Here is a 16146-nt window from a genome sequence, read left to right on the forward strand (position 1 = left end):
TCCATCTACAAGACCTGACAGATGAGGACAAGCAGCCACCTAACATCCATCTACAAGACCTGACAGATGAGGACAAGCAGCCACCTAACATCCATCTACAAGACCTGACAGATGAGGACAACCAACCACCCAACATCCATCTACAAGACCTGACAGATGAGGACAAGCAGCCACCTAACATCCATCTACAGGCCCTGACAGATGAGGACAAGCAGCCACCTAACATCCGATCCGTCTACAAGACCTGACCGATGAGGAGAAGCAACCACCCAACATCCATCTACAAGACCTGACAGATGAGGACAAGCAGCCACCTAACATCCATCTACAAGACCTGACAGATGAGGACAACCAACCACCCAACATCCATCTACAAGACCTGACAGCTGAGGACAAGCAGCCACCTAACATCCATCTACAAGACCTGACAGATGAGGACAAGCAGCCGCCCAACATCCATCTACAAGACCTGACAGATGAGGACAAGCAGCCACCTAACATCCATCTACAAGACCTGACAGATGAGGAGACGCAACCACCCAACATCCATCTACAAGACCCGACAGATGAGGACAAGCAGCCACCTAACATCCATCTACAAGACCTGACAGATGAGGACAAGCAGCCACCTAACATCCATCTACAAGACCTGACAGATGAGGACAAGCAGCCACCTAACATCCATCTACAAGACCTGACAGATGAGGACAAGCAGCCACCTAACATCCATCCACAAGACCTGAGAGATGAGGACAACCAACCACCCAACATCCATCTACAAGACCTGACAGATGAGGACAAGCAGCCACCTAACATCCATCTACAAGACCTGACCAATGAGGACAAGCAGCCACCTAACATCTATCTACAAGACCTGACAGATGATAACAAGCAGCCACCTAACATCCATCTACAAGACCTGACAGATGAAGACAACCAGTCACCTAACATCCATCTACAAGACCTGACAGATGAGGACAAGCAACCACCTAACATCCATCTACAAGACCTGACAGATGAGGACAAGCAGCCACCTAACATCCATCTACAAGACCTGACAGATGAGGACAAGAAGCCACCCAACATCCATCTACAAGACCTGACAAATGAGGACAAGCAGCCACCTAACATCCATCTACAAGACCTGACAGATGAGGACAAGCAGCCACCTAACATCCATCCACAAGACCTGAGAGATGAGGAGAAGCAACCACCCAACATCCATCCACAAGACCTGACAGATGAGGAGTAGCAGCCACCCAACATCCATCTACAAGACCTGACAGATGAGGACAAGCAGCCACCTAACATCTATCTACAAGACCTGACAGATGATAACAAGCAGCCACCTAACATCCATCTACAAGACCTGACCAATGAGGACAAGCAGCCACCTAACATCCATCTACAAGACCTGACCAATGAGGACAAGTAGCCACCTAACATCCATCTACAAGACCTGACAGATGAGGACAAGCAGCCACCTAACATCCATCTACAAGACCTGACAGATGAGGACAAGCAGCCACCTAACATCCATCTACAAGACCTGACAGATGAGGAGTAGCAGCCACCCAACATCCATCTACAAGACCTGACCAATGAGGACAAGGAGCCAGCTAACATCCATCTACAAGACCTGACAGATGAGGAGTAGCAGCCACCTAACATCCGATCCGTCTACAAGACCTGACAGATGAGGACAAGCAACCACCCAACATCCATCTACAAGACCTGACAGATGAGGACAAGCAGCCACCAAACATCCATCTACAAGACCTGACAGATGAGGACAAGCAGCCACCTAACATCCATCTACAAGACCTGACAGATGAGGAGAAGCAGCCACCTAACATCCATCTACAAGACCTGACAGATGAGGAGTAGCAGCCACCCAACATCCATTTACAAGACCTGACAGATGAGGACAAGCAGCCACCTAACATCCATCTACAAGACCTGACAGATGAGGAGTAGCAGCCACCCAACATCCATCTACAAGACCTGACAGATGAGGAGAAGCAGCCACCTAACATCCATCTACAAGACCTGACAGATGAGGACAAGCAGCCACCTAACATCCATCTACAAGACCTGACAGATGAGGAGAAGCAGCCACCTAACATCCATCTACAAGACCTGACAGATGAGGACAAGCAGCCACCTAACATCCATCTACAAGACCTGACAGATGAGGACAAGCAGCCACCTAACATCCATGTACAAGACCTGACAAATGAGGACAAGCAGCCACCTAACATCCATCTACAAGACCTGACAGATGATAACAAGCAGCCACCTAACATCCATCTACAAGACCTGACAGATGAGGACAAGCAGCCACCTAACATCCATCCACAAGACCTGACAGATGAGGACAAGCAGCCACCTAACATCCATCTACAAGACCTGACAGATGAGGACAAGCAGCCACCTAACATCCATCTACAAGACCTGACAGATGAGGAGTAGCAGCCACCCAACATCCATCTACAAGACCTGACCAATGAGGACAAGGAGCCAGCTAACATCCATCTACAAGACCTGACAGATGAGGAGTAGCAGCCACCTAACATCCGATCCGTCTACAAGACCTGACAGATGAGGACAAGCAACCACCCAACATCCATCTACAAGACCTGACAGATGAGGACAAGCAGCCACCAAACATCCATCTACAAGACCTGACAGATGAGGACAAGCAGCCACCTAACATCCATCTACAAGACCTGACAGATGAGGAGTAGCAGCCACCCAACATCCATTTACAAGACCTGACAGATGAGGACAAGCAGCCACCTAACATCCATCTACAAGACCTGACAGATGAGGAGAAGCAGCCACCTAACATCCATCTACAAGACCTGACAGATGAGGACAAGCAGCCACCTAACATCCATCTACAAGACCTGACAGATGAGGAGAAGCAGCCACCTAACATCCATCTACAAGACCTGACAGATGAGGACAAGCAGCCACCTAACATCCATCTACAAGACCTGACAGATGAGGACAAGCAGCCACCTAACATCCATCTACAAGACCTGACAAATGAGGACAAGCAGCCACCTAACATCCATCTACAAGACCTGACAGATGATAACAAGCAGCCACCTAACATCCATCTACAAGACCTGACAGATGAGGACAAGCAGCCACCTAACATCCATCCACAAGACCTGACAGATGAGGACAAGCAGCCACCTAACATCCATCTACAAGACCTGACAGATGAGGACAAGCAGCCACCTAACATCCATCTACATGACCTGACAGATGAGGAGTAGCAGCCACCTAACATCCATCTACAAGACCTGACAGATGATAACAAGCAGCCCCCTAACATCCATCTACAAGACCTGACAGATGAGGACAAGCAGCCACCCAACATCCATCTACAAGACCTGACAGATGAGGACAAGCAGCCACCTAACATCCATCTACAAGACCTGACAGATGAGGACAAGCAGCCACCTAACATCCATCTACAAGACCTGACAGATGAGGGACAAGCAACCACCTAACATCCATCTACAAGACCTGACAGATGAGGAGAAGCAGCCACCTAACATCCATCTACAAGACCTGACAGATGAGGACAAGCAGCCACCTAACATCCATCTACAAGACCTGACAGATGAGGACAAGCAGCCACCTAACATCCATCTACAAGACCTGACAGATGAGGACAAGCAGCCACCTAACATACATCTATAAGACCTGACAGATGAGGACAAGCAGCCACCTAACATCCATTTACAAGACCTGACAGATGAGGACAAGCAGCCACCTAACATCCATCCACAAGACCTGACAGATGAGGACAAGAAGCCACCTAACATCTATCCACAAGACCTGACAGATGATAACAAGCAGCCACCTAACATCCATCCACAAGACCTGACAGATGAGGACAAGCAGCCACCTAACATCCATCTACAAGACCTGACAGATGAGGACAAGCAGCCACCTAACATCCATCTACATGACCTGACAGATGAGGAGAAGCAGCCACCTAACATCCATCTACAAGACCTGACAGATGATAACAAGCAGCCCCCTAACATCCATCTACAAGACCTGACAGATGAGGACAAGCAGCCACCCAACATCCATCTACAAGACCTGACAGATGAGGACAACCAACCACCCAACATCCATCTACAAGACCTGACAGCTGAGGACAAGCAGCCACCTAACATCCATCTACAAGACCTGACAGATGAGGACAAGCAGCCACCTAACATCCATCCACAAGACCTGACAGATGAGGACAACCAGTCACCTAACATCCATCTACAAGACCTGACAGATGAGGACAAGCAGCCACCTAACATCCATCTACAAGACCTGACAGATGAGGACAAGCAGCCACCTAACATCCATCTACAAGACCTGACAGATGAGGACAAGCAGCCACCCAACATCCATTTACAAGACCTGACAGATGAGGACAAGCAGCCACCTAACATCCATCTACAAGACCTGACAGATGATAACAAGCAGCCACCTAACATCCATCTACAAGACCTGACAGATGAGGAGTAGCAGCCACCCAACATCCATTTACAAGACCTGACAGATGAGGACAACCAGTCACCTAACATCCATCTACAAGACCTGACAGATGAGGACAAGCAGCCACCTAACATCCATCTACAGGACCTGACAGATGAGGACAACCAACCACCTAACATCCATCTACAAGACCTGACAGATAATGACAAGCAGCCACCTAACATCCATCTACAAGACCTGACAGATGAGGACAACCAGCCACCTAACATCCATCCACAAGACCTGACAGATGAGGACAACCAACCACCTAACATCCATCTACAAGACCTGACAGATAATGACAAGCAGCCACCTAACATCCATCTACAAGACCTGACAGATGAGGACAACCAGCCACCTAACATCCATCCACAAGACCTGACAGATGAGGACAAGCAGCCACCTAACATCCATCTACAAGACCTGACAGATGAGGACAAGCAGCCACCTAACATCCATCTACAAGACCTGACAGATGAGGACAACCAACCACCCAACATCCATCTACAAGACCTGACAGATGAGGACAAGCAGCCACCTAACATCCATCTACAGGCCCTGACAGATGAGGACAAGCAGCCACCTAACATCCGATCCGTCTACAAGACCTGACCGATGAGGAGAAGCAACCACCCAACATCCATCTACAAGACCTGACAGATGAGGACAAGCAGCCACCTAACATCCATCTACAAGACCTGACAGATGAGGACAACCAACCACCCAACATCCATCTACAAGACCTGACAGCTGAGGACAAGCAGCCACCTAACATCCATCTACAAGACCTGACAGATGAGGACAAGCAGCCGCCCAACATCCATCTACAAGACCTGACAGATGAGGACAAGCAGCCACCTAACATCCATCTACAAGACCTGACAGATGAGGAGACGCAACCACCCAACATCCATCTACAAGACCCGACAGATGAGGACAAGCAGCCACCTAACATCCATCTACAAGACCTGACAGATGAGGACAAGCAGCCACCTAACATCCATCTACAAGACCTGACAGATGAGGACAAGCAGCCACCTAACATCCATCTACAAGACCTGACAGATGAGGACAAGCAGCCACCTAACATCCATCCACAAGACCTGAGAGATGAGGACAACCAACCACCCAACATCCATCTACAAGACCTGACAGATGAGGACAAGCAGCCACCTAACATCCATCTACAAGACCTGACCAATGAGGACAAGCAGCCACCTAACATCTATCTACAAGACCTGACAGATGATAACAAGCAGCCACCTAACATCCATCTACAAGACCTGACAGATAAAGACAACCAGTCACCTAACATCCATCTACAAGACCTCACAGATGAGGACAAGCAACCACCTAACATCCATCTACAAGACCTGACAGATGAGGACAAGCAGCCACCTAACATCCATCTACAAGACCTGACAGATGAGGACAAGAAGCCACCCAACATCCATCTACAAGACCTGACAAATGAGGACAAGCAGCCACCTAACATCCATCTACAAGACCTGACAGATGAGGACAAGCAGCCACCTAACATCCATCCACAAGACCTGAGAGATGAGGAGAAGCAACCACCCAACATCCATCCACAAGACCTGACAGATGAGGAGTAGCAGCCACCCAACATCCATCTACAAGACCTGACAGATGAGGACAAGCAGCCACCTAACATCTATCTACAAGACCTGACAGATGATAACAAGCAGCCACCTAACATCCATCTACAAGACCTGACCAATGAGGACAAGCAGCCACCTAACATCCATCTACAAGACCTGACCAATGAGGACAAGTAGCCACCTAACATCCATCTACAAGACCTGACAGATGAGGACAAGCAGCCACCTAACATCCATCTACAAGACCTGACAGATGAGGACAAGCAGCCACCTAACATCCATCTACAAGACCTGACAGATGAGGAGTAGCAGCCACCCAACATCCATCTACAAGACCTGACCAATGAGGACAAGGAGCCAGCTAACATCCATCTACAAGACCTGACAGATGAGGAGTAGCAGCCACCCAACATCCATCTACAAGACCTGACAGATGAGGAGACGCAACCACCCAACATCCATCTACAAGACCTGACAGATGAGGACAAGCAGCCACCAAACATCCATCTACAAGACCTGACAGATGAGGACAAGCAGCCACCTAACATCCGATCCGTCTACAAGACCTGACAGATGAGGACAAGCAACCACCCAACATCCATCTACAAGACCTGACAGATGAGGACAAGCAGCCACCAAACATCCATCTACAAGACCTGACAGATGAGGACAAGCAGCCACCTAACATCCATCTACAAGACCTGACAGATGAGGAGAAGCAGCCACCTAACATCCATCTACAAGACCTGACAGATGAGGAGTAGCAGCCACCCAACATCCATTTACAAGACCTGACAGATGAGGACAAGCAGCCACCTAACATCCATCTACAAGACCTGACAGATGAGGAGAAGCAGCCACCTAACATCCATCTACAAGACCTGACAGATGAGGACAAGCAGCCACCTAACATCCATCTACAAGACCTGACAGATGAGGAGAAGCAGCCACCTAACATCCATCTACAAGACCTGACAGATGAGGACAAGCAGCCACCTAACATCCATCTACAAGACCTGACAGATGAGGACAAGCAGCCACCTAACATCCATGTACAAGACCTGACAAATGAGGACAAGCAGCCACCTAACATCCATCTACAAGACCTGACAGATGAGGACAAGCAGCCACCTAACATCCATCTACAAGACCTGACAGATGAGGACAAGCAGCCACCTAACATCCATCTACAAGACCTGACAGATGATAACAAGCAGCCACCTAACATCCATCTACAAGACCTGACAGATGAGGACAAGCAGCCACCTAACATCCATCCACAAGACCTGACAGATGAGGACAAGCAGCCACCTAACATCCATCTACAAGACCTGACAGATGAGGACAAGCAGCCACCTAACATCCATCTACATGACCTGACAGATGAGGAGTAGCAGCCACCTAACATCCATCTACAAGACCTGACAGATGATAACAAGCAGCCCCCTAACATCCATCTACAAGACCTGACAGATGAGGACAAGCAGCCACCCAACATCCATCTACAAGACCTGACAGATGAGGACAAGCAGCCACCTAACATCCATCTACAAGACCTGACAGATGAGGACAAGCAGCCACCTAACATCCATCTACAAGACCTGACAGATGAGGGACAAGCAACCACCTAACATCCATCTACAAGACCTGACAGATGAGGAGAAGCAGCCACCTAACATCCATCTACAAGACCTGACAGATGAGGACAAGCAGCCACCTAACATACATCTATAAGACCTGACAGATGAGGACAAGCAGCCACCTAACATCCATTTACAAGACCTGACAGATGAGGACAAGCAGCCACCTAACATCCATCCACAAGACCTGACAGATGAGGACAAGAAGCCACCTAACATCTATCCACAAGACCTGACAGATGAGGACAAGCAGCCACCTAACATCCATCTACAAGACCTGACAGATGAGGACAAGCAGCCACCTAACATCCATCTACAAGACCTGACAGATGAGGACAAGCAGCCACCTAACATCCATCTACAAGACCTGACAGATGAGGACAAGCAGCCACCTAACATCCATCTACAAGACCTGACAGATGAGGAGAAGCAGCCACCTAACATCCATCCACAAGACCTGACAGATGAGGACAAGCAGCCACCTAACATCCATCTACAAGACCTGACAGATGAGGAGAAGCAGCTACCTAACATCCATCTACAAGACCTGACAGATGAGGACAAGCAGCCACCTAACATCCATCCACAAGACCTGACAGATGAGGACAAGCAGCTACCTAACATCCATCTACAAGACCTGACAGATGAGGACAAGCAGCCACCTAACATCCATCTACAAGACCTGACAGATGAGGACAACCAACCACCCAACATCCATCTACAAGACCTGACAGATGAGGACAAGCAGCCACCTAACATCCATCTACAAGACCTGACAGATGAGGACAAGCAGCCACCTAACATCCATCTACAAGACCTGACAGATGAGGACAAGCAGCCACCTAACATCCATCTACAAGACCTGACAGATGAGGACAAGCAGCCACCTAACATCCATCTACAAGACCTGACAGATGAGGAGTAGCAGCCACCCAACATCCATCTACAAGACCTGACAGATGAGGAGTAGCAGCCACCCAACATCCATCTACAAGACCTGACAGATGAGGAGAAGCAGCCACCTAACATCCATCTACAAGACCTGACAGATGAGGACAACCAACCACCCAACATCCATCTACAAGACCTGACAGATGAGGAGAAGCAGCCACCTAACATCCATTTACAAGACCTGACAGATGAGGACAAGCAGCCACCTAACATCCATCTACAAGACCTGACAGATGAGGAGAAGCAGCCACCCAACATCCATCTACAAGACCTGACATCTATTCCCACGACCTAGCAAATAACCAACCGCTTAACAGCCTCCCAAGTTACATGACAAAGCAGAACATGCCTCCAGCCGACATCAATCCAGGTTACACAACGAGAGAGATGACAAGCAACCACCCAACATCCAACCAGACACCTCGATAAGGCGGGATAGGCAACTAATAAATGTTGTCCAGGATGTATATACAGTATCTTTATTTATATTCTAATTAATCTGAAAAAAAGAGAGAGCGAGGCCACCGAATAAGACAAGAAGATGAAAAGAAATTAGATTTGGAAGTCCAGAAACCATTGAATTGAAAATATATAACCCCAGCACTCACAGAGGTACGCAAAAGATCCAGATGCAAACAAATTTAAGTTTTATTGCAACAAAAGATGGTAAAGTTGAGGTGGAAAGCGACTTGGTAAAGACATTTCGGCCGGTATGGGTTGTCCGCCGGATATTCCCTGTGTGTCCGGCGGACAACCCATACCAGTGATATCGTCTTACAGCGACCGTGACAAAGGCCGAGGTTCGGCCGGGTTATATATTTTCTGGGGTTATATATTTTCAATATTGTGGGATTCTCGTCCCTACCTTACTAGCACCACGCCAATTGATTGAGGAGTGCATCCCAATATCTATTTTTGATTTTCAGAAACCATTGAATGTCTTGTACCTTCATCCAGCATTTTTCCATCAGTTCGGTGTTGTCTAGGTCCTTCACCTTCAGGTAGCAGTCCACCGCTCGGGCATGTTCTCCGGCTTGCTCCCACTCCCGGGCTTGCTCCAGTAAAGCCTCTGCTCCCCTGTTGGGTGAAGTAGTTTTCCATTAAACAAGGGTGGGAATAAGGCCCTAGGTTCATGGACTGAAGCTTACATCCCTTGTGGGGAGCACAGACCAGTGTGTAGATCTGATGGTGAGCCCTCATTGCACCACACGTCTATTATTTATTCCCATACACTGGTGGTCTACAGACCAGACGTCATTATAAGGAGGGGACGCTGACCTGGCTCCTTTCTTCACGCCCTCCCTCTCGTACTCCTGCTGCAGCTGCTCCAGAAGTCCTGGGACATACTCCTTACAGATCCGGATGGCATCGCTCCACATCCCGGCCTCCTGTGTAGAAGAACAGACAAAACTAAAGCAGTGCAAATTCAGCTCTAGAACCCCAGTGAGAGGCAGACGCTACCTTGTAATGCCTCACGGCGAGCTCAGGTCTCTGCGCACGCAGCAAGAACGCTTCTGCCTTCTGAAAATCCTTCTGTTCAAAGGCGAAACGAGCCTGGCCCGCAAGCACATCCCCCACACTGTCTGGGTCATACAGCTCCGCCACCCTCTGAGCTGCATCCCAGTTCTGGTTGTGGACATACCTGGGCGAAAGAGGGGATGAGAGCAATTAACTAATCTGCACACGTGCTGGTCCCTAATTACGAAGAAGGGAGGGGGTCAGGGAAGAGGGTCAGGGGGAGAGGATCAGGGAGAGTAGCAGGGGAGAGGATCAGGGGAGAGGATCAGGGGAGAGGATCAGGGGGAGAGGATCAGGGGGAGAGGATCAGGGGGAGAGGATCGCAGGGAGAGTAGCAGGGGAGAGTAGCAGGGGAGAGGATCAGGGGGAGAGGATCAGGGGGAGAGGATCAGGGGGAGAGGATCAGGGGGAGAGGATCAGGGGGAGAGGATCAGGGGAGAGGAGCAGGGAGAGTAGCAGGGGAGAGGATCAGGGGAGAGGATCAGGGGAGAGGATCATGGGAGAGGATCAGGGGAGAGGATCAGGGGAGAGTAGCAGGGTAGAGGAGCAGGGTAGAGGATCAGGGGAGAGGATCAGGGGAGAGGATCAGGGGAGAGGAGAGGGGAGAGGAGCAGGGGAGAGGAGCAGGGGAGAGGAGCAGGGGAGAGAATCAGGGGAGAGGATCAGGGGAGAGTAGCAGGGGAGAGGAGCAGGGAGAGGGGTGACATGAAGACCGAGGAGAGAATTTGCAGAGGAGAGATATCGGGTCAGAGACAGGAGGAGAATCAGGAGAGAGGTGCAGAGAAGAACCGGACAGAGGGACGTGCTACATGGAGACATATACATTGAGTGTAGAGGACTGGGGAGGGGTGGCCGCAGAAAATCTGTCACAATAAGTCCTTATTCACACACTTCTGATGCCGTTATTGTGGACGTTTTTAGAGCCAAAACCAGAAATGGATCCAAACGGAAAGAAAGGAATAAAGACAAGATGCATCTGCTGTATTATGTGCCCACTACGGACTGAGCCAGAAACTGCAGCAAAACCGTGTGTGAACCCGGCCAAAGAGGAGACAATGCACTTACATGAGAACGGCCTCCTTGGGTTTCCCGGCTTTAACAAATTCACTTTCAGCTTCTGTAAATTTACCCTGTGGAGCAAAAGATGCATTTCTATCATTAGCAAGATCAGTATTATATAGAGATGTAGTATACAGGAGATCAGTATTATATAGAGATGTAGTATACAGGAGGTGATCAGTATTATATAGAGATGTAGTATACAGGAGGTGATCAGTATTATATAGAGATGTAGTATACAGGAGGTGATCAGTATTATATAGAGATGTAGTGTACAGGAGGAGATCAGTATTATATAGAGATGTAGTATACAGGAGGTGATCAGTATTATATAGAGATGTAGTATACAGGAGGAGATCAGTATTATATAGAGATGTAGTATACAGGAGGAGATCAGTATTATATAGAGATGTAGTATACAGGAGGTGATCAGTATTATATAGAGATGTAGTATACAGGAGGAGATCAGTATTATATAGAGATGTAGTATACAGGTGATCAGTATTATATAGAGATGTAGTATACAGGAGGTGATCAGTATTATATAGAGATGTAGTATACAGGAGGTGATCAGTATTATATAGAGATGTAGTATACAGGAGGAGATCAGTATTATATAGAGATGTAGTATACAGGAGGTGATCAGTATTATATAGAGATGTAGTATACAGGAGGAGATCAGTATTATATAGAGATGTAGTATACAGGAGGAGATCAGTATTATATAGAGATGTAGTATACAGGAGGAGATCAGTATTATATAGAGATGTAGTATACAGGAGGTGATCAGTATTATATAGAGATGTAGTATACAGGAGGTGATCAGTATTATATAGAGATGTAGTATACAGGAGGAGATCAGTATTATATAGAGATGTAGTATACAGGAGGAGATCAGTATTATATAGAGATGTAGTATACAGGAGGAGATCAGTATTATATAGAGATGTAGTATACAGGAGGAGATCAGTATTATATAGAGATGTAGTATACAGGAGGTGATCAGTATTATATAGAGATGTAGTATACAGGAGGAGATCAGTATTATATAGAGATGTAGTATACAGGAGGTGATCAGTATTATATAGAGATGTAGTATACAGGAGGTGATCAGTATTATATAGAGATGTAGTATACAGGAGGTGATCAGTATTATATAGAGATGTAGTATACAGGAGGAGATCAGTATTATATAGAGATGTAGTATACAGGAGGAGATCAGTATTATATAGAGATGTAGTATACAGGAGGTGATCAGCATTATATAGAGATGTAGTATACAGGAGGAGATCAGTATTATATAGAGATGTAGTATACAGGAGGTGATCAGTATTATATAGAGATGTAGTATACAGGAGGAGATCAGTATTATATAGAGATGTAGTATACAGGAGGTGATCAGTATTATATAGAGATGTAGTATACAGGAGGTGATCAGTATTATATAGAGATGTAGTATACAGGAGGAGATCAGTATTATATAGAGATGTAGTATACAGGAGGAGATCAGTATTATATAGAGATGTAGTATACAGGAGGTGATCAGTATTATATAGAGATGTAGTATACAGGAGGTGATCAGTATTATATAGAGATGTAGTATACAGGAGGAGATCAGTATTATATAGAGATGTAGTATACAGGAGGTGATCAGTATTATATAGAGATGTAGTATACAGGAGATCAGTATTATATAGAGATGTAGTATACAGGAGGTGATCAGTATTATATAGAGATGTAGTATACAGGAGATCAGTATTATATAGAGATGTAGTATACAGGAGGTGATCAGTATTATATAGAGATGTAGTATACAGGAGGTGATCAGTATTATATAGAGATGTAATATACAGGAGGTGATCAGTATTATATAGAGATGTAGTATACAGGAGATCAGTATTATATAGAGATGTAGTATACAGGAGGTGATCAGTATTATATAGAGATGTAGTATACAGGAGGTGATCAGTATTATATAGAGATGTAGTATACAGGAGATCAGTATTATATAGAGATGTAGTATACAGGAGGAGATCAGTATTATATAGAGATGTAGTATACAGGAGGAGATCAGTATTATATAGAGATGTAGTATACAGGAGGAGATCAGTATTATATAGAGATGTAGTATACAGGAGATCAGTATTATATAGAGATGTAGTATACAGGAGGAGATCAGTATTATATAGAGATGTAGTATACAGGAGGAGATCAGTATTATATAGAGATGTAGTATACAGGAGGTGATCAGTATTATATAGAGATGTAGTATACAGGAGGTGATCAGTATTATATAGAGATGTAGTATACAGGAGGTGATCAGTATTATATAGAGATGTAGTATACAGGAGATCAGTATTATATAGAGATGTAGTATACAGGAGATCAGTATTATATAGAGATGTAGTATACAGGAGGAGATCAGTATTATATAGAGATGTAGTATACAGGAGGTGATCAGTATTATATAGAGATGTAGTATACAGGAGGTGATCAGTATTATATAGAGATGTAGTATACAGGAGGAGATCAGTATTATATAGAGATGTAGTATACAGGAGGTGATCAGTATTATATAGAGATGTAGTATACAGGAGGTGATCAGTATTATATAGAGATGTAGTATACAGGAGGAGATCAGTATTATATAGAGATGTAGTATACAGGAGGATCAGTATTATATAGAGATGTAGTATACAGGAGGAGATCAGTATTATATAGAGATGTAGTATACAGGAGGAGATCAGTATTATATAGAGATGTAGTATACAGGAGGTGATCAGTATTATATAGAGATGTAGTATACAGGAGGAGATCAGTATTATATAGAGATGTAGTATACAGGAGGAGATCAGTATTATATAGAGATGTAGTATACAGGAGGAGATCAGTATTATATAGAGATGTAGTATACAGGAGGAGATCAGTATTATATAGAGATGTAGTATACAGGAGGAGATCAGTATTATATAGAGATGTAGTATACAGGAGGAGATCAGTATTATATAGAGATGTAGTATACAGGAGGAGATCAGTATTATATAGAGATGTAGTATACAGGAGGTGATCAGTATTATATAGAGATGTAGTATACAGGAGGAGATCAGTATTATATAGAGATGTAGTATACAGGAGGTGATCAGTATTATATAGAGATGTAGTATACAGGAGGTGATCAGTATTATATAGAGATGTAGTATACAGGAGGAGATCAGTATTATATAGAGATGTAGTATACAGGAGGAGATCAGTATTATATAGAGATGTAGTATACAGGAGGTGATCAGTATTATATAGAGATGTAGTATACAGGAGGTGATCAGTATTATATAGAGATGTAGTATACAGGAGGTGATCAGTATTATATAGAGATGTAGTATACAGGAGATCAGTATTATATAGAGATGTAGTATACAGGAGGAGATCAGTATTATATAGAGATGTAGTATACAGGAGGTGATCAGTATTATATAGAGATGTAGTATACAGGAGGAGATCAGTATTATATAGAGATGTAGTATACAGGAGGAGATCAGTATTATATAGAGATGTAGTATACAGGAGGAGATCAGTATTATATAGAGATGTAGTATACAGGAGGTGATCAGTATTATATAGAGATGTAGTATACAGGAGGTGATCAGTATTATATAGAGATGTAGTATACAGGAGGAGATCAGTATTATATAGAGATGTAGTATACAGGAGGTGATCAGTATTATATAGAGATGTAGTATACAGGAGGAGATCAGTATTATATAGAGATGTAGTATACAGGAGGAGATCAGTATTATATAGAGATGTAGTATACAGGAGGTGATCAGTATTATATAGAGATGTAGTATACAGGAGGTGATCAGTATTATATAGAGATGTAGTATACAGGAGGAGATCAGTATTATATAGAGATGTAGTATACAGGAGGTGATCAGTATTATATAGAGATGTAGTATACAGGAGGAGATCAGTATTATATAGAGATGTAGTATACAGGAGGTGATCAGTATTATATAGAGATGTAGTATACAGGAGGTGATCAGTATTATATAGAGATGTAGTATACAGGAGGTGATCAGTATTATATAGAGATGTAGTATACAGGAGGTGATCAGTATTATATAGAGATGTAGTATACAGGAGGTGATCAGTATTATATAGAGATGTAGTATACAGGAGGAGATCAGTATTATATAGAGATGTAGTATACAGGAGGTGATCAGTATTATATAGAGATGTAGTATACAGGAGGTGATCAGTATTATATAGAGATGTAGTATACAGGAGGAGATCAGTATTATATAGAGATGTAGTATACAGGAGGTGATCAGTATTATATAGAGATGTAGTATACAGGTGATCAGTATTATATAGAGATGTAGTATACAGGAGGAGATCAGTATTATATAGAGTATACAGGAGGTGATCAGTATTATATAGAGATGTAGTATACAGGAGATCAGTATTATATAGAGATGTAGTATACAGGAGGTGATCAGTATTATATAGAGATGTAGTATACAGGAGGTGATCAGTATTATATAGAGATGTAGTATACAGGAGGTGATCAGTATTATATAGAGATGTAGTATACAGGAGGAGATCAGTATTATATAGAGATGTAGTATACAGGAGGAGATCAGTATTATATAGAGATGTAGTATACAGGAGGTGATCAGTATTATATAGAGATGTAGTATACAGGAGATGATCAGTATTATATAGAGATGTAATATACAGGAGGTGATCAGTATTATATAGAGATGTAGTATACAGGAGGTGATCAGTATTATATAGAGATG

At 44.6% G+C, this 16146-nt stretch overlaps 1 protein-coding gene across 1 annotated transcript in view; it reads right to left on the reverse strand.

Annotated features, from left to right (window-relative positions):
* LOC142723486 (intraflagellar transport protein 172 homolog) overlaps window positions 1–11418 on the reverse strand; it is a gene marked incomplete at its 5' end in the record, with an annotated part of 67953 nt that extends 56535 nt beyond the window's left edge. Inside the window, 4 exons of the mRNA XM_075848935.1 lie at window positions 9718–9847; window positions 10049–10158; window positions 10232–10412; window positions 11354–11418. Of these exons, the coding sequence (XP_075705050.1) occupies window positions 9718–9847; window positions 10049–10158; window positions 10232–10412; window positions 11354–11418 (486 nt within the window). The remainder of the gene's footprint in view (window positions 1–9717; window positions 9848–10048; window positions 10159–10231; window positions 10413–11353) is intronic.
* Between the last annotated feature and the right edge of the window lie 4728 nt (window positions 11419–16146).

This window comes from Rhinoderma darwinii, unplaced genomic scaffold (genome assembly GCF_050947455.1).
Source record: "Rhinoderma darwinii isolate aRhiDar2 unplaced genomic scaffold, aRhiDar2.hap1 Scaffold_551, whole genome shotgun sequence".
NCBI classification, from domain to species: Eukaryota; Metazoa; Chordata; class Amphibia; order Anura; family Rhinodermatidae; genus Rhinoderma; species Rhinoderma darwinii.